This window comes from Pecten maximus, chromosome 13 (assembly GCF_902652985.1).
Source record: "Pecten maximus chromosome 13, xPecMax1.1, whole genome shotgun sequence".
NCBI classification, from domain to species: Eukaryota; Metazoa; Mollusca; class Bivalvia; order Pectinida; family Pectinidae; genus Pecten; species Pecten maximus.
The window spans coordinates 38,798,251-38,825,539 of record NC_047027.1 but is presented as its reverse complement, the minus strand read 5'-3'; the positions used below and the strand labels follow the sequence as shown (position 1 = coordinate 38,825,539).

At 37.2% G+C, this 27,289-nt stretch overlaps 1 protein-coding gene and 1 long non-coding RNA gene across 6 annotated transcripts; one reads left to right on the top strand and one right to left on the bottom strand.

Moving 5' to 3' along the window:
* Positions 1-26: 26 nt before the first annotated feature.
* LOC117340821 (intraflagellar transport protein 46 homolog) lies at positions 27-22,281 on the bottom strand. Of its 5 annotated transcripts, none has more exons than XR_004535474.1 (15): positions 22,156-22,281; positions 21,598-21,700; positions 20,177-20,215; positions 17,834-17,848; positions 12,862-13,073; positions 10,490-10,644; positions 9,577-9,651; positions 7,749-7,842; positions 6,322-6,456; positions 4,883-4,995; positions 4,462-4,528; positions 4,004-4,064; positions 2,481-2,584; positions 1,665-1,916; positions 27-1,623 (listed from the first exon to the last, which is right to left on the bottom strand). XR_004535474.1 is itself a non-coding variant. In XM_033902597.1 (14 exons), exons 1-14 carry the CDS (start codon positions 22,186-22,188, stop codon positions 1,809-1,811), a joined length of 1,314 nt encoding a protein of 437 aa, XP_033758488.1. In that variant the 5' UTR covers positions 22,189-22,281; the 3' UTR covers positions 27-1,808. The 5 variants fall into 5 exon arrangements, 3 of the variants coding, with proteins under 3 accessions (XP_033758488.1, XP_033758489.1, XP_033758490.1); XR_004535475.1 differs by having other exon boundaries at positions 27-598; XM_033902597.1 differs by having other exon boundaries at positions 27-1,916.
* On the top strand, positions 13,073-14,410 carry LOC117340822. The gene is made up of 2 exons (XR_004535476.1): positions 13,073-13,181; positions 14,288-14,410. It is a non-coding gene; the product is annotated as an uncharacterized LOC117340822 (long non-coding RNA).
* Positions 22,282-27,289: the final 5,008 nt, after the last annotated feature.

The window sequence follows — 27,289 nt, the reverse complement described above, 5'->3', positions numbered from 1 at the left end:
ATTACTGTAGAACAACAGATACAATATTGTTTTACGTCAAGTTTTATTTTTCAATTTCATCAAATGACAGTTCAGATCTTTTGATATTTTCAATACAAAATATACATATTATATTCCTCACCTAAGTACAATAAATTACATTTTGTGACTTCCATTCAGAAAAAAGTCTCTTTCCGACATCAACAGAAATGTCTTCAGATTTATAGAAAATTTCTTTGTTTCCATCAATTGATGAAGTCAATCAAAACCTCACACACAAGATACTTTTCAAAATCTTCGCCAAATCTGAGACAACCAGTTGTGTTATTAGAGACATAAGATATCTACATTTTTTTTCATACTATTGAAATTTAGCATTATGAAAAGGATTTGAACCTATATTTACTTAACACAATAAACATGAGGACGGATTTTGTTATCGTAATATTCAATGATATGTTATATAAATAAATTTGAAACTGGAACAGTAAGAACTATTAAGTAGCAAAAGAAACATCTGTAACAGTTTATAAATAAAAGGTAACACAACTAGTGCTGGTAGGTGAGAACACATTTGGTTCCAGGCTATGTCTGTTCTCATGACTGACAAGCCTGTCTCCTTGTCCAAATGTCTGTTCTCATGACTGACAAGCCTGTCTCCTTGTCCAAATGTCTGTTCTCATGACTGACAAGCCTGTCTCCTTGTCCAAATGTCTGTTCTCATGACTGACAAGCCTGTCACCTTGTCCAAATGTCTGTTCTCATGACTGACAAGCCTGTCACCTTGTCCAAATGTCTGTTCTCATGACTGACAAGCCTGTCACCTTGTCCAAATGTCTGTTCTCATGACTGACAAGCCTGTCACCTTGTCCAAATGTCTGTTCTCATGACTGACAAGCCTGTCTCCTTGTCCAAATGTCTGTTCTCATGACTGACAAGCCTGTCACCTTGTCCAAATGTCTGTTCTCATGACTGACAAGCCTGTCTCCTTGTCCAAATGTCTGTTCTCATGACTGACAAGCCTGTCTCCTTGTCCAAATGTCTGTTCTCATGACTGACAAGCCTGTCTCCTTGTCCAAATGTCTGTTCTCATGACTGACAAGCCTGTCACCTTGTCCAAATGTCTGTTCTCATGACTGACAAGCCTGTCTCCTTGTCCAAATGTCTGTTCTCATGACTGACAAGCCTGTCTCCTTGTCCAAATGTCTGTTCTCATGACTGACAAGCCTGTCTCCTTGTCCAAATGTCTGTTCTCATGACTGACAAGCCTGTCGCCTTGTCCAAATGTCTGTTCTCATGACTGACAAGCCTGTCGCCTTGTCCAAATGTCTGTTCTCATGACTGACAAGCCTGTCACCTTGTCCAAATGTCTGTTCTCATGACTGACAAGCCTGTCTCCTTGTCCAAATGTCTGTTCTCATGACTGACAAGCCTGTCTCCTTGTCCAAATGTCTGTTCTCATGACTGACAAGCCTGTCTCCTTGTCCAAATGTCTGTTCTCATGACTGACAAGCCTGTCGCCTTGTCCAAATGTCTGTTCTCATGACTGACAAGCCTGTCTCCTTGTCCAAATGTCTGTTCTCATGACTGACAAGCCTGTCTCCTTGTCCAAATGTCTGTTCTCATGACTGACAAGCCTGTCACCTTGTCCAAATGTCTGTTCTCATGACTGACAAGCCTGTCACCTTGTCCAAATGTCTGAAGATCTTATTGTCCATTAACAACAATATTAGGAATTCACATCTTTTCATACATTTTGTTGAAATGCTATTTAATAAATGTCACAATTTGAATGGATGCCGTGTGTCCAGTAATGATGATGAGTCGTATCAGAATGTTAATCTGTTGTCATCCATACCACCACCACCACCTCCAAAGCTATTAGATTCCTTTAAGTTGTTGTCTAGTTTGTTTTCTTCTGCCAGTGTTCGGAAATGCTGAAAAATAACAACAAACTACTTTACAACAAGAATCCTCAGCAATGACTATCCCCAATAAAGAATTCCTTAATGTGGACAAAATTCGACCTACAGCACCCAACTGTCATATATCATGTACTTAGTGTAACAAACAAAAAAATAATACAAAATGAACATCGTAAAATTTCTTAAGAGTTATTTCCTAAGAAAAGATTCAAGATTAAAGATGACCCAGCAATGTGTCACTACCAATACACTTCACATTATGATGAAAATAGCCTCCAAAAGTACTGCTTCTTCAACAATCAAAATTCTCCAACACTATAAAATGTTATTTTTACACCTTATCAAGTGGGTTTGCTCCTTCATCTACTTTTAATCCAGGGTTTCTTTCTTACCTGTGACCAATTCTAATGCCACATAGTCCTAACATTGCCACACAGTCCTAACATTGCCACACAGTCCTAACATTGCCAGGTTTTCTTCCTTACCTGTGATCAATTCTAATGCCACAGTCCTAACATTGCCACACAGTCCTAACATTGCCACACAGTCCTAACATTGCCAGGTTTTCTTCCTTACCTGTGAATTCTTAAACTCCGAGAACAGTGTAAAGATGACATGAAGTGCTAGCACCCTCTCGTTTCTGTGTGGAGATCCTTTATATATTGGTACATCCAGTATAGCTGTAATACAGAGACAGATTATATAATTACTCGTCAGAACCCAGAAATACTGGTCACACAGACAAAATATCTTACTTAGGACCTAAATCATTCCCGTATAGCTGTAATACAGAGAGAGATTATCAGAACCCAGAAATACTGGTCACACAGACAAAATATCTTACTTAGGACCTAAATCATTCCCGTATAGCTGTAATACAGAGAGACATAACTTAGCAGAACCAAGAAATCCTGGTCACATAGACAGAATATCTTACTTAGAACCTAAATCATTCTCGTATAGCTGTAATACAGAGAGAGATTATCAGAACCCAGAAATACTGGTCACATAGTCAAGATATCTTACTTAGGACCTAAATCATTCTCGTATAGCTGTAATACAGAGAGATTACTTATCAGAACCCAGAAATGCTGGTCACACAGACAAGATATCTTACTTAGGACCTAAATCATTCCCGTATAGCTGTAAATATAATACAGAGACAGATTACTTATTAGAACCCAGAAATGCTGGTCATAAAGACAAAATATCTTACTTAGGACCTAAATCATTCTAGTATAGCTGTAATACAGAGAGAGATTATCAGAACCCAGAAATACTGGTCACATAGTCAAGATATCTTACTTAGGACCTAAATCATTCCCGTATAGCTGTAATACAGAGAGACATAACTTATCAGAACCCAGAAATGCTGGTCACATAGACAGGATATCTTACTTAGGACCTAAATCATTCTAGTATACATATAGAAGCTTGTTGATAAAAACAATGCTGTCACTTCAACCAGTTATAGGTAATAATAATATCTCCGGTATAAGTTTCGTTTTTACCTATATCAATTTAGTTAAAAATATCTTTGATCAAATTCCATTTTCTATATTTGAATTTCACATTTAATTGTTAATGCCAATTTTAAACAATCACAGCATTAAAACTCAATTTTTTTTATTTAATCCAAAATTTCTGTAGTTCTGGCAGAAAAAAAATGAATATTGCAGTCAGTCAATAAATATGCGATTAACGCAAACATTTCAGAACTTATATATTTCAGGCAAATATTTGGCATTTATGTCAGTTTTATTGATCCTAGATACATTCTAAGTAAATGTAAGTAATGCTTTTATCAAATATTTGTCCAAATAGTCTCAAAATAAATTTTACAACATAATTTACAATGTATATAACTTTTTTTCATTGATAACTGTGTTTTTAATTCAATCCCAAAGTGGTCAAGTGTGACATTTGACACCCAATAAGGTTATACAGCAGAGCTTGATACTTAACCATTATGTATTGAGACATTTGAGGGACCCATGATATATTTTGCTTGTCAGTTTTTTACAATGGGACAAAGAACTGTAACTGAGATGGAGGAAGCATAAATCTTTGAGATGATAAATGAGATATTTCATACTCACAACAAACTAAGTCAACATATTCTGCAAGATCACAGTCCAACTCTGCCGTGGGTAGTCCAACCTAGGAAGTGAACAAATCAGATTTAGCCGACATTTCCAATCACTGACCGTATGTGTACATGTATAAATCAACCCAACTAGTCACAAACAGCTATCATCCCTTTTGTGTGACTTCATATACATCTTAGTAAAATCTTAAAGACATATTAATTAATAAGGGAAAGATCAAGATCAAGGTCAAGCATTTAAACACAGCGTTAAAATAAGTTTCTTGACTTGTGACCTAATGACATGAATGCTGGATTGATCTTAAAAATATCACAATGAATCAGTGTAAAATATCAATAAATTTGGATTCCAAGAAAGTCTCCAGAAACCAAAGTGCTGACGGACAACCAAGTGATGATTGTGTAAAAACATCTTAACTTGGGGGCTTATTATGTCAGGAAAAAGTTTACCTCTTTAAGTAATTCTTCAAATTCAGGTGGCCACTCCTGCATAAGTGTATCTATATCAGGCATATTTCTGTAAGGAAAAGTGGGACTTAACCTTGTGCTTCATCAATGTATGTATTAATAATCCTACACTAAATTTTCAGTTGAAATCAGTCAAAAAGATTCTCACTTTTGTCTCTAGCAAACTAATATTTGCAAAACTGGCATCACATATTGAAAATCAGATATAAGTGAAAGTATGACTGTTGATTACAGAACTACCAAACTTGTTACATATACAATTGTCAAAACAAAATATTATCTGTCTGACTTTCAAGTTATTGACATTTTAACTTTGTGACGTTACAGAACAATCGGAATGCATCAGGTAAACTTTTAGAGAAAAACAACACTTTCTATCCATCAATACAAAAACTATCCTTACTTTGAGTAATGTACATTGGGGGGTGGTTGTATGCGTCGCAGCTCACGAATACTCTCTATCCAACTGTCTATGTGTTTGGGATTCTTCTCTGCTGATTCCAAACTCTTCACGACCTGTGACATAGATACGTAATGTGTCAAATATACATCAGTGTGTGTCAGATATACATCAGTGTGTGTCAGATATACATCAGTGTGTGTCAGATATACATCAGTGTGTGTCAGATATACATCAGTGTGTGTCAGATATACATCAGTGTGACTAGATACATCAGTGTGACTAGATACATCAGTGTGTCAGATATACATCAGTGTGACTAGATACATCAGTGTGTCAGATATACATCAGTGTGTGTCAGATATACATCAGTGTGTGTCAGATATACATCAGTGTGTGTCAGATATACATCAGTGTGACTAGATACATCAGTGTGTCAGATATACATCAGTGTGACATAGACACATCAGTGTGACATAGACACATCAGTGTGACATAGACACATCAGTGTGACATAGATACATCAGTGTGACATAGATACATCAGTGTGACATAGACACATCAGTGTGACATAGATACATCAGTGTGACATAGACACATCAGTGTGTCAGATATACATCAGTGTGACATAGACACATCAGTGTGACATAGACACATCAGTGTGACATAGACACATCAGTGTGACATAGACACATCAGTGTGACATAGACACATCAGTGTGACATTGACACATCAGTGTGACATAGACACATCAGTGTGACATAGACACATCAGTGTGACATAGACACATCAGTGTGACATATATACATCAGTGTGACTAGAAACATCAGTGTGTGTCAGATATACATCAGTGTGTGTCAGATATACATCAGTGTGTGTCAGATATACATCAGTGTGACTAGATACATCAGTGTGACTAGATACATCAGTGTGACTAGATACATCAGTGTGTGTCAGATATACATCAGTGTGACTAGATACATCAGTGTGTGTCAGATATACATCAGTGTGACTAGATACATCAGTGTGTGTCAGATATACATCAGTGTGTGTCAGATATACATCAGTGTGTCAGATATACATCAGTGTGTCAGATATACATCAGTGTGTCAGATATACATCAGTGTGTGTCAGATATACATCAGTGTGACTAGATACATCAGTGTGACTAGATACATCAGTGTGACTAGATACATCAGTGTGTGTCAGATATACATCAGTGTGACATAGATACATCCAGTATGAAATGGGAGACAACTCATCATTTACCATGTATAACAATACCTGCCCCTGTATAATAACTTGAAGATAATATTGTGTAGCTATTCATAAAATGTCAAATCACACAATTCAGAGGAAATAAAAAAACTTTTCATAAGTAGATTAAAGATTGAGTAAGTACATATCTTGGTCGAGCCATAAACCTTGTCCGGTATACGTACCACTTTTTTGTCGGTAGTTTGTTTGGAGATGGCCCTGAGTTGGAGATCAAGGACAGTGGGATCAGACTGTTTGGCACATGGCTCGTCCAGCACATTCAGGCCGAGGGTGTCTGGTTTGCTATCAGGGCGGATAATCTATAAAACATAACCTCCAATATATAACTGTGTTAGACCACAATAAACTCCAACATTTGCACAATAATAAATGTTCTATAGATCAGGTTTACTTTTACAATAATATTTACAGTTTTGTTTAATGGATGAAAAGTCTAATTTCAATCCTTTTTACCCATCATTATTTATATGACCTTCTAATGTATACATTTAATTTTGATGTTACATCAATGTAAAACAATGCTGACGAGCCATTGAATTGTCGACATCATATGGTTGTATTGTTGTTGTGACATCATACAAATGTTTGTGGAAGGGAATCTCCCCACTGGGCCAGGAAGGGAATCTCCCCACTGGGCCTGGAAGGGAATCTCCCCACTGGGCCAGGAAGGGAATCTCCCCACTGGGCCTGGAAGGGAATCTCCCCACTGGGCCTGGAAGGGAATCTCCCCACTGGGCCTGGAAGGGAATCTCCCCACTGGGCCTGGAAGGGAATCTCCCCACTGGGCCTGGAAGGGAATCTCCCCACTGGGCCTGGAAGGGAATCTCCCCACTGGGCCTGGAAGGGAATCTCCCAGTGGGCCTGGAAGGGAATCTCCCCACTGGGCCTGGAAGGGAATCTCCCCACTGGGCCTGGAAGGAAATCTCCCCACTGGGCCTGGAAGGGAATCTCCCCACTGGGCCTGGAAGGGAATCTCCCCACTGGGCCTGGAAGGGAATCTCCCCACTGGGCCTGGAAGGGAATCTCCCCACTGGGCCAGGAAGGGAATCTCCCCACTGGGCCTGGAAGGGAATCTCCCCACTGGGCCTGGAAGGGAATCTCCCCACTGGGCCTGGAAGGAAATCTCCCCACTGGGCCTGGAAGGGAATCTCCCCACTGGGCCTGGAAGGGAATCTCCCCACTGGGCCTGGAAGGGAATCTCCCCACTGGGCCAGGAAGGGAATCTCCCCACTGGGCTTGGAAGGGAATCTCCCCACTGGGCCAGGAAGGGAATCTCCCCACTGGGCCAGGAAGGGAATCTCCCCACTGGGCCTGGAAGGGAATCTCCCCACTGGGCCTGGAAGGGAATCCCCCCACTGGGCCTGGAAGGGAATCTCCCCACTGGGCCAGGAAGGGAATATCCCCACTGGGCCAGGAAGGGAATCTCCCCACTGGGCCAGGAAGGGAATCTCCCCACTGGGCCTGGAAGGGAATCTCCCCACTGGGCCTGGAAGGGAATCTCCCCACTGGGCCTGAACTGTTGGTACAGCTGTCCAGGGTAAACCCTGTCCTCTCTAGATCTAGGTCTATAGCTGATAAACTGTTGTCTTACCTTGATAAAGGCATCAATATCACCGACAGCTGGAATAAAGTCAGGAATGAACGGCTTCAGCTTATGTTCCAGTTCGATTGACTGAGGGGTATACCTACAAAATAAACAGAAACTTAAAACCTAGCTCTGTAGATGATCAATACCGATTGATCTTTGTCGACATTTTACTGTCAAATCATAAATATACAAGAGGCCCAGAGGGCCTGTATCGCTCACCTGGATTTCATGAGATATGAAACAAGAATGATGATTAAGTATATTGTCACTGGTATTGCTATTTCAATATATCATAGGCATTTTATATGGGTACGTGAGGTTTTTATGCCAAAAATGCATTAATCCATGAAATGAAATTGACTTTTGGCGCAACCCCAGATGCTACCACAACCCCCCCACCCCATGACCATGCTACCATACAAATGTGAGTGATATCCATTGCTTAGTTTCAGAGAAGAAGTTGTTTATATCAATTCTGCCAAAATGACCCCTTTTGGCCCCGCCTCTTAGCTCCCCGGGGGTCAGCTCTGTCATTTATACAGTTTTGAATCCCTACCCCGGGGGTTGAAGCAGGCAAATATGAGCGATATCCATAGCTTAGTTTCAGAGAAGAAGTTGTTTATATCAATTTAGCCAAATTGACCCCTTTTGGCCCCGCCCCTCAGGCCCCAGGTAGGTCGGCCCCACCATTTGTACAATTTTGAATCCCCACCCCATACTGATGCTACCAGGCAAATATGAGCAATATCCATTGCTCGGTTTCAGAGGAGAAGTCGTTTATATCAATATAGCCCAATTGACCACATTTGGCCCCGCCCCTCAGGCCCCCGTGGGGTCAGCCTCACCATTTGTACAATTTTGAATCCCCATCTCATAGTGATGCTACCAGGCAAATATGAGCAATATTCATTGCTTGGTTTCAGAGAAGAAGTCGTTGATATAAATATAGGTATATTGACCCATTTTGGCCCCGCCCTCAGGCCCCCAGGGGGTCAGCCCCACCATTTGTACAATTTTGAATCCTCACCCCATAGTGATGCTACCAGGCAAATAGGAGCGATATCCTTTGCTTGGTTTCAGAGAAGAAGTTGTTTATATTAATATAGCCAAATTGACCCCTTTTGGCCCCGCCCCTCAGACCCCTGGGGGGTCAGCCCCACCATTTGTACAATTTTGAGTCCATACCCCATAGGGATGCTTCTGACAAAATTTCGTCAAATTCTGATCAGTGGTTATGAAGAAGAAGTCAATTGTTGACGGACGGACGGACGACGGACGACGGACGACGGACGACAGACGACGGACGGACGGACGGACGGACGACGGACGACGGACGCAATGGTATGGCATAAGCTCACCTTGGTCCTTCGGACCAGGTGAGCTAATAATGAGATAATTATAACATGTCTGTTTAGCTCTGTATACCGCCGTGATTCAGGACCATCTAGATATGAGAACGACATTTAATACTGAACAGTTCATACACAACCCACATTTAAGCACATATGAATTGATATTGGTGATGCATGAATAAAAGTTCATCAAAATATCCGCAACATTTTAAAAGTTAAACTACTCCATATGGTATATATAGGCAATGAACTTGGGAAGACATGATAATATTGTGTAAAATAAGATGGATTTACCAATGAAGGGCAGATGTTTTTTGTTAGTGTTCTGTTACACAGTATTTTTTCAGTCTTTTCAATGGAGAGGTTATCACTAGTTGGTGTGGTGATGTGAACACTCGACAATAGGGTAGTAAGTGACACTCCTCGAGACACCATCCCACTACGATGATTGATAATCCCTATGTCATGATGACACTTACCTTGTAATATACTGGAATAATTCCTTTATCTCAGGTGTGACGGGCAGGTTTTCGTAGTCGGCAGGATCGTAAGCTCTGTGAATGAGAATGAACCCTGTTACTGTGTGGATCTTATATACCACAACAAGACAGTCAATACCTAATCTCGCCTCAGACAGGTCTCATCAGAATCAAATACAAAATCAAGGTGTTTTGTATATCTATATTTTTTTATTTTATTTTTTTATTTAAACATATTTTGTTTTTAAAAACACAAATGGGATTAGACACAAGTATAAAACTTATAATCCGTCTTTTCCCGTATATCTATACTAATGGTGACTTAATTTTTGATGACTCCAAGTGTTTGAAGTTTAATGTCAATCAGATGACAGATGAAGTTGGTAGAGTGAGGATGAGGACATTTATACTGTAGTTATAATGACCTCACTTTCAACTCCAGGTGGTTACTATGAGAATTTCTATGCTGGGTGATGGTCATCAACAAGTTTATGAAGTTTAATGATAATCGGATCGAAAATGAAAGTCTGTTTGTTAAGGTTACTAACCATATCTACTCGGTCTCAAAATTAAACATGCACAACTAGCACCAGGGGAAACCTAAAGCTACATATGGAATCGTAGCCCTTAAACTCAGCATGCTACAGACTCAATATAAGGTCTCTTGGCCTCTTGATTATTAAGAAGTTGTTTAAAAGGGAAAGTTGATGCAGTTCAAACGGCTGGTTTACCAGACAGCCAGACAACCGATGGACGACGGACGGCATGCAATGACATAAGCTGACTTGCCCATCAACCCTCTAAATCAACTGGATGCCCTGATACCATATCGTAATGTTTAAGTGAACATGTTGTCCTCCTCTCATCTTATACCAAATCACAAACTCCTCTCAAGTAAATATTAGCCATGTACCCTTCTAAAGGAGCATGATCATCATCGTCGTCATCGTCATCATCGTCATCATCATCTTCATCAGAAGAGTCTGTTTCCTCGTCCTCAGAGTTAAACTGCTGTTGTTGGGTTCCTCCTCCTTGCTGTCCACCAGGTGGAGCGCGCTGCTGTTGACCCTGTTAACATAGTTTAACATAAATCAGAAAAATGGTTTCTGATGTTAAAACTAGTAAATTGTGAAGGTTTGAATCTTAGAACATGTATATCAAATGAAAATAACATGGTGCTGTGGGTCTTTTCTGCAGGGGTCATCGAAAAAATTATTTGCAACAACAGGGGATGTCTGCGATCTCTCTCTGACTTAGCTCTCCATTAACTCATCTTTACATTACTTGAACTGTTACCATCTAACTAGGAATACTTAGCATGTTATACCCTCAAACCAGGAATACTAAACATGTTACCCTCAAACTAGGAATATTTAACATGTTACCCTCAAACCGGGAATACTTAACATGTTACCCTCAAATCAGGAACACTTAACATGTTACCCTCAAACTAGGAATACTTAACATGTTACCCTCAAACCGGGAATACTTAACATGTTACCCTCAAATCAGGAATACTTAACATGTTACCCTCAAACCAGGAACACTTAACATGTTACCCTCAAACTAGGAATACTTAACATGTTACCCTCAAACTAGGAATACATATCATATTACCCTCTAACTAGGAACACTTAACATGTTACCCTCAAACTAGGAATACTTAACATGTTACCCTCAAACCAGGAACACTTAACATGTTACCCTCAAACTAGGAATACTTAACATGTTACCCTCAAACCAGGAACACTTAACATGTTACCCTCAAACTAGGAATACTTAACATGTTACCCTCAAACTAGGAATACATATCATATTACCCTCTAACTAGGAACACTTAACATGTTACCCTCAAACTAGGAATAATTAACATGTTACCCTCAAACTAGGAATAATTAACATGTTACCCTCAAACTAGGAATACTTAACATGTTACCCTCAAACCAGGAATACTTAACATGTTACCCTCAAACCAGGAACACTTAACATGTTACCCTCAAACTAGGAATAATTAACATATTACCCTCAAACTAGGAATACTTAACATGTTACCCTCAAACTAGGAATAATTAACATGTTACCCTCAAACTAGGAATACTTAACATGTTACCCTCAAACCAGGAATACTTAACATGTTACCCTCAAACCAGGAATACTTAACATGTTACCCTCAAACCAGGAACACTTAACAATATTGTTACTCTCAAATCAGGGATACTTAACATGTTACCCTCAAACTAGGAATACTTAACATGTTACCCTCAAACCAGGAATACATATCATATTACCCTCTAACTAGGAACACTTAACATGTTACCCTCAAACTAGGAATACTTAACATGTTACCCTCAAACCAGGAATACTTAACATGTTACCCTCAAACTAGGAATATTTAACATGTTACCCTCAAACCAGGAATACTTAACATGTTACCCTCAAACTAGGAATATTTATCATGCTACCCTCAAACTAGGAATACTAAACATAATACCCTCAAACCAGGAATACTTAACATGTTACCCTCAAACCAGGAACACTTAATATGTTACCCTCAAACCAGGAACACTTAACATGTTACCCTCAAACCAGGAATATTTAACATGTTACCCTCAAACCAGGAACACTTAACATGTTACCCTCAAACCAGGAATACTTAACATGTTACCCTCAAACTAGGAATACTTAACATGTTACCCTCAAACCAGGAATACTTAACATGTTACCCTCAAACCAGGAACACTTAACATGTTACCCTCAAACTAGGAATACTTAACATGTTACCCTCAAACCAGGAATACTTAACATGTTACCCTCAAATCAGGAATACTTAACATGTTACCCTCAAATCAGGAACACTTAACATGTTACCCTCAAACCAGGAATACTTAACATGTTACCCTCAAACCAGGAATACTTAACATGTTACCCTCAAACCAGGAACACTTAACAATATTGTTACTCTCAAATCAGGGATACTTAACATGTTACCCTCAAATCAGGAATACTAAGCACATTCAATTTGATTCATTAAATTGTCCTAATAAACAGATCTTATTGTGGAAAATTGTGTCCTAGAATGCACAGATATAAAGGATAAAACTGGAAACAAGAATTCCTGGAAGTGGATGTGTGGCCTGCACAGAAACGTGATTACAGGAGTAATTACAAGGAAACTAATTTTCTATTTTTAGTAACAGTGACATTGTCCGCCACTGACAATATATTGATACCTATATGTCATCTGCTTTGTGCAGGCGACAAAAAAAGGAGGTAACTATTCATTACCCTTTGTCCTAATTGTCCCATCTGATCCATTTGTCCCATCTGATCCATTTGTCCCATCTGATCCATTTGTCCCATCTGGTCCATTTGTCCCATTTGTCCCATCTGTCCCATATCATCTGGAAATTCATCATCATCCTCTTCCTCCTCCTCTTCCTCCTCAGAGTTGTTTGCTGATAAATTAGACTCCATAGATCCAACACTTTTTCCTCGTTCTGTTCATAATAAACATAAATAGTAGGTAAGAGTGATCTTAACATGTATAGTAGGGTAAAACAATACAGGTCCCCAATACTGGTGTACAGTAGGGTAAAACAATACAGGTCCCCAATACTGGTGTACAGTAAAACAATACAGGTCCCCAATACTGGTGTACAGTAGGGTAAAACAATACAGGTCCCCAATACTGGTGTACAGTAAAACAATACAGGTCCCCAATACTGGTGTACAGTAAAACAATACAGGTCCCCAATACTGGTGAACAGTAAAACAATACAGGTCCCCAATACTGGTGTACAGTAAAACAATACAGGTCCCCAATACTGGTGTACAGTAGGGTAAAACAATACAGGTCCCCAATACTGGTGTACAGTAAAACAATAAAGGTCCCCAATACTGGTGTACAGTAAAGCAATACAGGTCCCCAATACTGGTGTACAGTAAAACAATACAGGTCCCCAATACTGGTGCACAGTAAAACAATACAGGTCCCCAATACTGGTGTACAGTAAAACAATATAGGCCCAAATACTGGTGTACAGTAGGGTAAAACAATACAGGTCCCCAATACTGGTGTACAGTAAAACAATACAGGTCCCCAATACTGGTGTACAGTAAAACAATACAGGTCCCCAATACTGGTGCACAGTAAAACAATACAGGTCCCCAATACTGGTGTACAGTAAAACAATATAGGCCCAAATACTGGTGTACAGTAGGGTAAAACAATACAGGTCCCCAATACTGGTGTACAGTAAAACAATACAGGTCCCCAATACTGGTGTACAGTAAAACAATACAAGTCCCCAATACTGGTGTACAGTAAAACAATACAGGTCCCCAATACTGGTGTACAGTAAAACAATACAGGTCCCCAATACTGGTGTACAGTAAAACAATACAGGTCCCCTATACTGGTGTACAGTAAAACAATACAGGTCCCCAATACTGGTGTACAGTAAAACAATACAGGTCCCCAATACTGGTGTACAGTAAAACAATACAGGTCCCCAATACTGGTGTACAGTAAAACAATACAGGTCCCCAATACTGGTGCACAGTAAAACAATACAGGTCCCCAATACTGGTGTACAGTAAAACAATACAGGTCCCCAATACTGGTGTACAGTAAAACAATACAGGTCCCCAACACTGGTGTACAGTAAAACAATACAGGTCCCCAATACTGGTGTACAGTAAAGCAATACAGGTCCCCAATACTGGTGTACAGTAAAACAATACAGGTCCCCAATACTGTGTACAGTAGGGTAAAACAATACAGGCCCCCAATACTGGTGTACAGTAAAACAATACAGGTCTCCAATACTGGTGTACAGTAAAACAATACAGGTCCCCAATACTGGTGTACAGTAAAACAATACAGGCCCCTATAGCTACTGGTGTACAGTAAAACAATACAGGTCCCCAATACTGTGTACAGTAGGGTAAAACAATACAGGCCCCCAATACTGGTGTACAGTAAAACAATACAGGTCCCCAATACTGGTGTACAGTAAAATAATACAGGTCTCCAATACTGGTGTACAGTAAAACAATACAGGTCCCCAATACTGGTGTACAGTAAAACAATACAGGTCTCCAATACTGGTGTACAGTAAAACAATACAGGTCCCCAATACTGTGTACAGTAAAACAATACAGGCCCCTATAGCTACTGGTGTACAGTAAAACAATACAGGCCCCCAATACTGGTGTACAGTAAAACAATACAGGTCTCCAATACTGGTGTACAGTAAAACAATACAGGTCCCCAATACTGGTGTACAGTAAAACAATACAGGTCCCCAATACTGGTGTACAGTAAAACAATACAGGTCCCCAATACTGGTGTACAGTAAAACAATACAGGTCCCCAATACTGGTGTACAGTAAAACAATACAGGTCCCCAATACTGGTGTACAGTAAAACAATACAGGTCTCCAATACTGGTGTACAGTAAAACAATACAGGTCCCCAATACTGGTGTACAGTAAAACAATACAGGTCCCCTATACTGGTGTACAGTAAAACAATACAGGTCTCCAATACTGGTGTACAGTAAAACAATACAGGTCTCCAATACTGGTGTACAGTAAAACAATACAGGTCTCCAATACTGGTGTACAGTAAAACAATACAGGTCCCCAATACTGGTGTACAGTAAAACAATACAGGTCCCCAATACTGGTGTACAGTAAAACAATACAGGTCTCCAATACTGGTGTACAGTAAAACAATACAGGTCCCCAATACTGGTGTACAGTAAAACAATACAGGTCCCCAATACTGGTGTACAGTAGGGTAAAACAATACAGGTCCCCAATACTGGTGTACAGTAAAACAATACAGGTCCCCAATACTGGTGTACAGTAAAACAATACAGGTCCCCAATACTGGTGTACAGTAAAACAATACAGGTCCCCAATACTGGTGTACAGTAGGGTAAAACAATACAGGTCCCCAACACTGGTGTACAGTAAAACAATACAGGTCCCTAATACTGGTGTACAGTAAAACAATACAGGTCCCCAATACTGTGTACAGTAGGGTAAAACAATACAGGTCCCCAACACTGGTGTACAGTAAAACAATACAGGTCTCCAATACTGGTGTACAGTAAAACAATACAGGTCCCCAATACTGGTGTACAGTAAAACAATACAGGTCCCCAATACTGGTGTACAGTAAAACAATACAGGTCCCCAATACTGGTGTACAGTAGGGTAAAACAATACAGGTATCCAATACTGGTGTACAGTAAAACAATACAGGTCCCCAATACTGGTGTACAGTAAAACAATACAGGTCCCCAATACTGGTGTACAGTAAAACAATACAGGTCCCCAATACTGGTGTACATAAAAACAAAACAGGTCCCCTATACTGGTGTACAGTAAAACAATACAGGTCCCCAATACTGGTGTACAGTAAAACAATACAGGTCCCCAATACTGGTGTACAGTAAAGCAATACAGGTCCCCAATACTGGTGTACAGTAAAACAATATAGGCCCAAATACTGGTGTACAGTAGGGTTAAACAATACAGGTCCCCAATACTGGTGTACAGTAAAACAATACAGGTCCCCAATACTGGTGTACAGTAAAACAATACAGGTCCCCAATACTGGTGTACAGTAAAACAATACAGGTCCCCAATACTGGTGTACAGTAAAACAATACAGGTCTCCAATACTGGTGTACAGTAAAACAATACAGGTCCCCAATACTGGTGTACAGTAAAACAATACAGGTCTCCAATACTGGTGTACAGTAAAACAATACAGGTCCCCAATACTGGTGTACAGTAGGGTAAAACAATACAGGTCCCCAATACTGGTGTACAGTAAAACAATACAGGTCCCCAATACTGGTGTACAGTAAAACAATACAGGTCCCCAATACTGGTGTACAGTAAAACAATACAGGTCCCCAATACTGGTGTACAGTAGGGTAAAACAATACAGGTCCCCAATACTGGTGTACAGTAGGGTAAAACAATACAGGTCCCCAATACTGGTGTACAGTAAAACAATACAGGTCTCCAATACTGGTGTACAGTAAAACAATACAGGTCCCCAATACTGGTGTACAGTAAAACAATACAGGTCCCCAATACTGGTGTACAGTAAAACAATACAGGTCCCCAATACTGGTGTACAGTAAAACAATACAGGTCCCCTATACTGGTATACAGTAAAACAATACAGGTCCCCAATACTGGTGTACAGTAAAACAATACAGGTCCCCTATACTGGTATACAGTAAAACAATACAGGTCCCCAATACTGGTGTACAGTAAAACAATACAGGCCCCTATAGCTACTGGTGTACAGTAAAACAATACAGGTCCCCAATACTGGTGTACAGTAAAACAATACAGGTCCCCAATACTGGTGTACAGTAGGGTAAAACAATATAAGTTTTCCCTCCAATAATTCTGCCTTACAGTGTACATTTTGGTATTAAAATCATAAATATAATTGAAGTGTTTCATACAGAAGAATTAAGATCAAAATGTGTGAAATGAGCAATTATGTCAAAATGACAAGTCGAATAGATCTGTGGATCTGTATGGAGATCTCAAGAATCAAGTAAAAAATAGAAATAAACCAATATGGTGCTTAGAAACTACATGCTATAATAATGAAGTCTACAATATGTTAAACAGAAAAACTGAGGTGGAAACGACAAGATTAAACTATAGATAAAGCAAATGATAGTAATTAACTCTTTCTAGACTTGATAATTTCAGTGATGATTTCATACTATAATCTGCTCTTCATAAGAAAGATTGGACCTCAACACCATACAGCCAATCATCTATTTCTACATTAAACAAACACCAGATATAATGTACATACTTTTTATATTTTGACTGCAGAATTCTTCAATATATACATGGATCTTGGCTAATCAAATTTCATAAATTGGGCTGAAGCACAGGTCCTAGCCTCGTCTGTCAATACATCCATGGCCAATATATAATCAGATTATATATTGGATGTATTGACAGACGAGGCTAGGACCTGTGGCTGAAGTACAATCCTACACATAAGTAAACAGAATCCTTATTTACTTTTATAAACTATTCAATATCAAAAAGATAATTAATAAACAGGTTTTCCATCACGATTTATTCTTTGCTAGAAAACAATAAAGTGTCCGATACCTAGTCAGTGTCACAATACAATTACTACAAAGTCCTAAAAATGTATAAAGCATGCAGGACGTTGTGGTCACTGTGTAGAGTTTACCTTTAACTTGTTGTACTTTGTTCATTCCAGTCCATGCAAGGTAGGAAAACCAGGGAAAACATTAAACATGTTCAAAACAGTGTCCACCAAAGCGTGACATATCTAGCGAGTGAAAACATCTAACTACCACTTTTTTCTCTATACAAGTGGTTTTTTTTCAAACAATCGCTGAATAATTAATTCATCATATAAACAACACTTGTCAGCAGACATACTAACAAAAGATATTAGATTTTCCCAAGAATATCACTAAAACTGAATATAGGATCACAATTTAAGCATTGTCCAGTTGGAATTTTTAGCAGATAATTTCTGAATGATCATAAAATAAGGGAAAATATTCATCCATTATATTGTGACAAGCAGATCATATTTTTATAAAGCACATTCATGCATATCTATAGCTAACAAGTAAGGTCAGCACCTTGGCTTCTGAGATACAATTGACTGATGCATAATTAATTAGGTTCGAGTTTCTTTCAGCTGTGAACTGTAACCATCAATAACTCACCAATAAGGACAGTAAAAATAAGTTATTTTAAAGTACATTTTTATTAGAAGTCTGGCAGAGTTCTTCAGTAGAGACCAGGTTATAAGTAAGACAACCATATGTAAGGCTCCAACTAAATCATATTCATAAAGACAATTGAATGTGACAATAAAATTGGGTTTTACGTCATTTGAACCCAATACATATAACTCAATGATCAATGTCTATACTACACAGGATCATGTCTGCTCAACACCATGCAATATTGCTATTAATCAACTTAACAGATTAGTTATCTACCAACATTTACAATTTCTAAAGCATTGTTACTTGGAATATCTAACCATTACGCCTACAAGCTCCAATTTCTTAAGAAAAACAAAATTCTCAAAACTCTTCCAGGCAATGTATCACTTATATGAAATACAAGATGTATATTCACATGAAGGAAATTAGTTTGTGCTTGTAATTTGATCCTTGTTTGAGGGGAAAAGCTTACAGTTATAGTGTTTGAAAGCATTCCCTTCCTTATGTCAGCAGTGATACATTTGATTATTACTGGTATTAACATCAAAATATTTAATTTTGAGAATTTTGAGTCCTTTCTACTTACATTTAAGTAGGTATAATCACTTCTAAGTTTTATTAAATCCCAAGCTCTACATTTATAAAACGGTGAGTTATGTAAGAAACCTTTAACCAGTTAAGCATTACATCACATACAGACAGGTTGTAGTTTTCATATCAAAACACTGGTATAGGGCTACACAAAAATTCAACGGAAATTCTGGATTGTTACGTAACGTATACATGGAGGGTTACATAAATTCAGTGGAAATTTCTGGATTGGTACAGAATTACATAATTCAGTAGAAATTTCTGGGTTGGTACAAGGCTACACAAATTCAACGGAAATTCCACGATTGGTATAGGAGTGAGGGCTACACAAATTCTGTTAGATTTTGTAATGATCACAGGACTAGAGGACATGAGTTAAACCTGAAATAAACAATTATCTACATCTATATATATATATAAGTTTTGCAATAAAAAGTAAAACCTCAAAAGAAAGTACATACCGGGTAACATAACCATACTGGTACATATCTAACACTACTGTAAGTACATAACACATCATGCAGGATGACTGTCCCTCTACATTATGACAGGTACAGTATTAGCACTATATCAAAAATTGGGAATGTATAAGTGTAGGTCTGTGACAAAATCAGAACAATTTACAACATCATTGTCTACCTTAATACATGTAAGCTGCTTTTATCTATGTAACAATAGCTCCTACCTCAAAATGAGAACTGTCTATTAGAGAAGGGGGATCTGATTGAGCCTTGGACTCAGTATAATGACACACTTGATTCTGGTATATTGTTTTTATCATATGTCAGATCTGCTGGTGGCATGTTGTATTCTAGCAAACAATACTGAAACATGGCCAGCAGAATCCTTCACATCGGATTTTTTTTTTTCTCCATCTTAATTCAAAGTTGGAATAGAAGGCAATGCATTAAAGGTCAAAGACCATTAAGGTATCAATTTAGTTTATTATCAAAATCACTTTTTAATTGACCTGTCATATTGACAGAAACACTGTGGTTAGCCATGCTCCGTAACGATACCACACACAAAAGTCAGTAGAAAGGCCAGCACACCAGAATCAGGTATGTTCACAATGTCCCAGAGTATTCCTCCTTACAATACAAATCTTATAACACGCAACCTGTCTGTAATAGTTTTTGTTACTGGCTATAGAAGTTATCTCCCTTTACCCAGCATGTCCTAACACACTTGGGAGGGTTGAGTAAGGGAGGTAAATGTGCGTGTAACCTGCCTACCTGGTCCTCGAGGGCGTGCTAGTGCCAGTTTGCCGACTCCTGATCATGCATTAAATAAAAATACAAATGCATGATGTAAATTCTCATAGATATCACCTTACTCTTTCAGTGTGGAAACATTGACAATAAACAATAAAACACACAGACAAATATTTCAAAATTATATCATATAACTTCTCGCTTCAAAGTTTAATGTTACATGAAGAAAAACCTACGCTATCATAAATTGCAGGATTTGAAAATATATTATTATGCCATTATAAGATATACATTGTTTAAATGATTCACTATTAAGAGAAATTTGAGTTAGCTAGCACAGAATTATTTTTCATTTACGTGTATTCTATTTTACAGGTTTTGATCTGTAGACCAATTTCAATTCAATAACCACCTTAAGTCTTACTACAGAGATAAAAAAAATGCATGCACTTCGATAATCACTTTCTAAACATTCTCTTAACATACAGCAATTGATGATAGCATGTAAAATATATAAACAAACAGGCCTTAAACTTTAACATGAATAAATTAAGAAATTAATCATATTGAATATATCATCTATGATTTAATCAGTCAAAATTTTGCTTCTTGATGATAATTTTTTAAAAGTCTGAAATGACAGTCACACAAGTAAATCTGAGTAAATAAGACCTGTATCAAAGATGATTTAAATATATGTCAGTATTAAAAAAACTGATAAAATATATATTTTCTGATGAAATATTATATTTCAAATCATGCATGAAGCCATTTAATTGACATTCAAAATAAAAAGTACATTCTACAAGCACCTATCTAATTTACTTTAATATTTCTTTATCATAGAATATATTATTAATATCCCCCAAAAAATCTATATTAACTGATTATGGATATCTTTTTTTATCTAACCATCAAAGTGGAAATATGTATAATAATTTTAGGAATATTTTCAAAAATTAATACATCAATCTGTCATTATATATACATGTACATAAAAGCAAAGTACACACAATACTTTTTGAGGTTTTTGAAGCAGATCTGTAACCCAGTGTTTTTCTGCCCATATTATCTGGGTCTGATTTAAGACCCATGTTATGTGACTTATGTCATTAACAGACATCCCTTACCCATTTCCAATTTTAGTTATTTTGTTTTTTTTATCTATTTATTTAAAAGTCTTTAAAATTCCTCCAAAGAATAATCTAGTATTTTTACACAAGGACGTCATGAAATACAACAACCGATGTTCCACATTTCCTTCGCAATTTTACACTTTTGAGGCACAAAATATTTTATGGACTGTGAACAAATAGACAGAAAGTGGCAAACATTATGCTTGCAGTGACAAGACGCTTTCATCTATAAATGTTGATAAAAAAAGTCTATTATGTCCTGTACAGAACAATTTCAATATTTGTGTATAAATCAATTATTCATACCTGCTGGGTTCACTCTGGGTGTAGGGGAATATGTGCTTGCTACTTCCTCGCCGTCAGGGATTTCTAGGGCTTCGTCGTAAGGTTGGTTTTGTACTACTCTGGCCTGTGACAAATTATAACAAATACCAAATGGTTATCCAAATGCAACATTCGCCTTCAAACTTTTTCATTTGTATCGTACAACAGCTTACCATCAACCACCCCCCCCCCCCCCCCCCCCCCCCCATTTTATCGAATAGTTTCATCGCAGCAGGATGCGAGCACTTTCGAGCACTCGAGCACGGAACACACATACGCATAGGTGCTGTTTATACATATTTAAGACAGGAACAGACACTCCATAAATCTTTTGATTGAAATATCGTGTCGTCATTAAGAATCAACGAACACAGTCACCGGTGCAAAATAAGTTTGTTGACATTAGTAACGAACGAATTAGTTGTGGTATCGTCGGCCAAGAGCACTAAATATATATTAAGTATACAATTTACTATATAACAAATACATAACAGTACATGGCTGACGACTTCAACAGAAATAAAATCAAAATTTGTATACGTTTGCTCGTTCCTCGTCCGAATCGTCCGCCATCGGGCCTTGGAATGTTGTTAGTGCGAACTGTATTGTGGGTAGTTTTATTCGGTGGGAAGGAATACTGTACGCCGTCACCTAACTCGTCCCATGTAAAGAAAGCAATGGCTTTACGATTATCAGAATTTCAGATTTTTATTTTTACAAAACTCTTATCAGATGTTTTCAAGAATAGTCGTCATTAAATGAATAAAATCCATTCAATTCATATATATACATGAGGATGATTAGAAAAAAAACATAAAAGAACATTGTCATTTTTTAATTTTTCAACTTTTGATAATTATAAATATATATTTCACAGCTGTCCGCCATTCTATCAAATTCATTCTTGTCTTGTACAATGTAAGTTATTTTTCATACAATACTTAACATTTTGTATATGTTTTTGATATCCTTATTGTACATGCACATGACATTATTCTGTTTTTGCTGTAATACCGATGGGCGGCAAGGCTTAAAGTGAATAAACAAACAAACAAACAGATACCTGTATTTAATTGACTGCCTTATATCTGTCATCCTGACTTTACCAGGTATATTTAAATGTTGATAAACTTTTATCTAAACAAAATTGGCTGTGGTTCTTATATGATATATTGCACAAGAGGACATGTATACATGCATAATTGGTACTCTCAGGACATGCCTGTTGTCATGGCCACCTGGGCCCCAGGGCTTTAGGTGTGCCTGTTTTAACACCTGGCTATAATTTTGTGGCTCATTCCCCGAACACCAACTCTGGTAAAGACAAAGGAAGATGTTATTGTAGGAAGTTCTTTGAAGTTTAGTCATAGTCTGTTTCAATATGAAATACCAACTCAGGTAAAAAAAAAATAGGGTCAGCTCAGGTATATGAATCAGATAAAGCTGTCTAAATTCAAAGCACTCTCATCTGGATTATTTTACTCGTAAAAATGAAATGACAATATGATCTCAATAAATCTATATAAAATATAAAAAAAAAAAAAATCAAAGCACCATGCCTAACTATATATTTAACTATTGAGAATGACGATATATAAATAGAAAATAAATAAAATTGTTTTCTAAATTCAAAGCTCTAATTATAGATTCTACTATTAATAATGACAATATCTGTTGATGATGAAATTAACGTTGGCTTGTGCGTTCGCTATTCTGTGTATGATGAACAAAAAATATTTCTACTAACTAAACCTGAAACAGATACACACATGAATATTGCTATACAAGAGCTGATCTATAATGTAATTTCATGTATATGATAATCTTATCAAATCTGGAAAAAGGCAATATATGTATATATAGCTAGTTGAAGAAAACTTGTACTGATCAAACCTGGAACAGATACAACTTAGGCCTAACTGATCTATATTGTGTTATATAATAGTTATGGTTAATATTGCTTTACAGTAAAAAGTATGAATTTAAGATTCCGTAATTATGCCAATTTAAGCAATTTATAGCATGCTGTGCCAGGCTCTGCCTTACCTACCTGTAATTAGCATCTAACACTACCCATATATAATATTTACCTGTGCATGTTTTTCACAAATTTGTAGGTTTTTTTTGCGAATCAACAAAAAATAATTATTTTTGATATACATTTTTCTTCACAATAGAGATATTCAATAAATATAGTTTATATGCTGATATTCTTTAATTACAAAAAGAGGTAAAATCCCCATCATTTTAAGGTAAAGAATAATCAATCGTTTTCTTAATGCAATAGGGAAACACTTAAATGCTGATCAAAATGTATCCCAAAATTTTGTTTTTAAACAATATTGCAAAAAACATGTTAGCCTGAACTGTAAAAAAAAACCTTTGGCCTAAGGTCCACATGATCCACATGTGTATATAATATATTTGTTAGCAGGTAACTTTATAGAAGAAAATTATGAAATTACAAATACCCAGTGTTGTATGACAAGTACAGCTTCAGATACATGAACATGTATGTGTGTTATATAAGCTTAAAACTGTTGCCCTCACCCCCTCCCCAAGTTTGCCAGTATATGTATTTCATAACAAAAATGACATTAATTGTTCCCTCAGGCCATTATCTCATTCTGTGTTACCTGTAACTGATACATGTACCTGGAATCAGATCCAATATGTCAAATCTTCAAAGTATTAGATACCTGCACACGGGTACATGTACAGAAATTTCAACTATTTCAGTAAAGGAAGATGTAAGGGGTATTACAAGTAACATATACCTTTTATAAACTTAAAATTTTGAAATGTAGAACTGTTATGATCACTGAACTACCAGTACATTCAAATAATCTCTTTCTTTACATGTTAAATCAATGTTTAATTGATTTCTTTATGTGTTCAGGTTTCTGACTTTAAGCATTGGATGTATACACATAGAATGTACAACATATAGTATGGGCTGAATTAGGTTTTAATAAGCATAATATCACATCAAAAATGAAATCATGAATATGCTGCTTAATTAAATCTGAAATTAAACTACAATATAAATAAAATGTATCAAATTGAAAATGTTCAAGTAACGATAATTGTTTTCAAATGTTTTATTATATACTTTCATGTGATAAAAACAAAATTACTGGAATTAAACATGTGAAATATATAACTGATCAATCAATACAAAATATAAAATAGCAAAAGATAAATGAAACTTGGCTTGAACAATTAAACTTAGTCAGAGACTTATTGACTTAGTTACAGTGTATAATTAACAAAAATAGAAAAGTTGCAATGTAACATAAAACTAAACTTCCAAAACCTTTTTAATAACTTTTTGAATATAACTGCTAGATAGCCTTATATAGAGTAAAGGCAAAAATCACATGTAGCCTCGGGTACTGCGCCCATTACCTGTATGGGGGTTTTGCCGTTCATCACCTCTTAGGGTGTAGTGCAGGTTCATTCCAGGCTAGACAACATTCTGATTGAACACCATTCCACTCTGGCCAACATTTCTATTTTCACACCTTTGCCAGGCTTGGTCATACCTGATTGAACACCATTCCACTCTGGCCAACATTTCTATTTTCACACCTTTGCCAGGCTTGGTCATACCTGAGTGACCACCAGGTGAGTTCCAGGTAAAAAGTCGTCACTTACCTGTATTTGGTAAATTTCAAATCTATCACTTCACACTTTACTATGGCCAATGTACAGATACAGGTGGATTTTCTGGAGCATTATCTCCTAAATGCTGGCTACAAATATTCTATTAAGACAAGAAGGACCAATAGAGTGTACTGGAGATGTGTGAGAAGAGATATTAACTGTACTGCATCATTAACAACTGTTTGTAATATTCCAGTTGTGAATTATGGACAGAATCATATCCATCAGCCCGACACTATTGGTCATGCTGCTGATGCTTTTTTTGATAAACCTTAAGAAAAGATGTTAAGATGAAATTACACCAGTACCATCACTGTATGATGAGGAGCTTGGAATGTTGAGGAATAGGGAGTTTGACGGAGATGTCAAGACTCTGATTGAGAAAATTCCTGTTTTTGAAAATGTTAAGTCAGGTCTTTATAATCACAGGATAAAGTCCATTCCAAAATTACCAGCTTCGCAACAGGAAATCGCCCTTCGAGAGTGAATGGAAAGAAACATATGGGGGGGGGGGGGGGGGGGGGGGGGGGGTTTGGATTTCTTATAACCTAACCGACCAGGTAATGTTCAATGGACAAAGATTATTTATTTTTGCTACAGATACAAATTTAGAGCATATCAGTGAATCCTCCATCATTTTCGAAGATGGTACATTCTATTCATGGACTGTTCTATCAGTTATATACTTTACACGGCAGGGTGCTTTGATAGTAAGCACCTATGTTGTTTTAATAAAATACACCTATTCCACTCTGGCCAACATTTTTCTCTACCCATTTCTCACCTAAAATCTCAAATGTTGGCTAGACTGGAAGACACCGTAGTGCACTACTAGCTGTAAGGGTTAGCTAACACTCAACTGTACCACTTTGCGCTGAAAGAATTTGCACATTTCGGGCTTAGCTTTGAGCCGCATTCCCTCAGACACTTGATAATCATTTTGATTCGTCTCAGATGTTCTTCATATGAATCGGAGAAAATTATCAACACGCAGAATGTCAATATATCTATAATATCATCCAACTATTGATAAATACAAATGATAATTATAATTTTAGAAATGAAGGAATCTTCAAAATAACTCCTACTAGAACTAACGATTATAATAACAGTTTCCCTCTCTACTACGAATTACTGGAACTCTCTTGATGACTTCGTAAGAAACTCTGTTTTAATTTCTAGCATTAAATCTATACTAAAAACAGATTGAGTTCTGATATTTTTATCAACTGTAGCCCTCGTGGTCTTAATTTTGTTTGATGTCAATTACGAAACGAAGCCAGTGAGTTAGATTTTGATAAATGTATGGATCATTTGGTAATGATGGTTCCTGTACATGGGGTGGTAATGTTGAAAATGCAATTCATTTTTCTTCAATGTCCATTTTATTTGAATATTCGACATCATATTTCTTTAGTTTACAACCTTCTGGGATTTGTTATTCTACATATTTTACGTCGTGAGCGACTCACGGTTGATTGCACTACGCTACGCTACACTTATCACAGTGTAGCGTAGCGTACTGCAGTCAACCGTGGGTCTAGTAGTACAATGTGTTATTATACGGTGCCATTGACTTGCCTACTGATATAAATAGAATCATACTTTTCGGCATAGCCGTCTAATTTTGTTTTGGCCCCGGATATAACGCGACAGGTGGCGTTACTGGTCAAGATGAAATATGTGATTGGTCAATGTAGCGGTCAATGCAAAATGCAGATATACAGTTAAAAACGAAACAAAGTTAAAGGAACCTCACGGTAAACCAATATTTATTTTGTATTTTTTATCATATTATTGGGTATATCTTTAAAAAAAATAACCTTCTGAACAATAACCATTCGAATTCGATGATGTATGTACATAAAAACATCAATTATCAATTATTAAAAGGTTATCACAATTCGCTGATCAACAATCTGAATGTGCAAAAATTTTATGACATATACGATAAACGCATGCGCACAACAAACTAAAACACATGGAAACAAAAATGGCTGACTGCGGT

Excerpts from the sequence above, each read along its gene's own strand:
- LOC117340821 (XM_033902597.1), bottom strand. The coding sequence starts at position 22,188 with ATGGCGGACGATTCGGACGAGGAACGAGCAAAC. Across the intron at positions 10,645-12,861 it reads TGGGACAATTAGGACAAAGG|GGTCAACAGCAGCGCGCTCC; the intron begins GTAATGAATAGT and ends CTATGTTAACAG. Across the intron at positions 6,457-7,748 it reads ATATTGATGCCTTTATCAAG|ATTATCCGCCCTGATAGCAA; the intron begins GTAAGACAACAG and ends TATGTTTTATAG.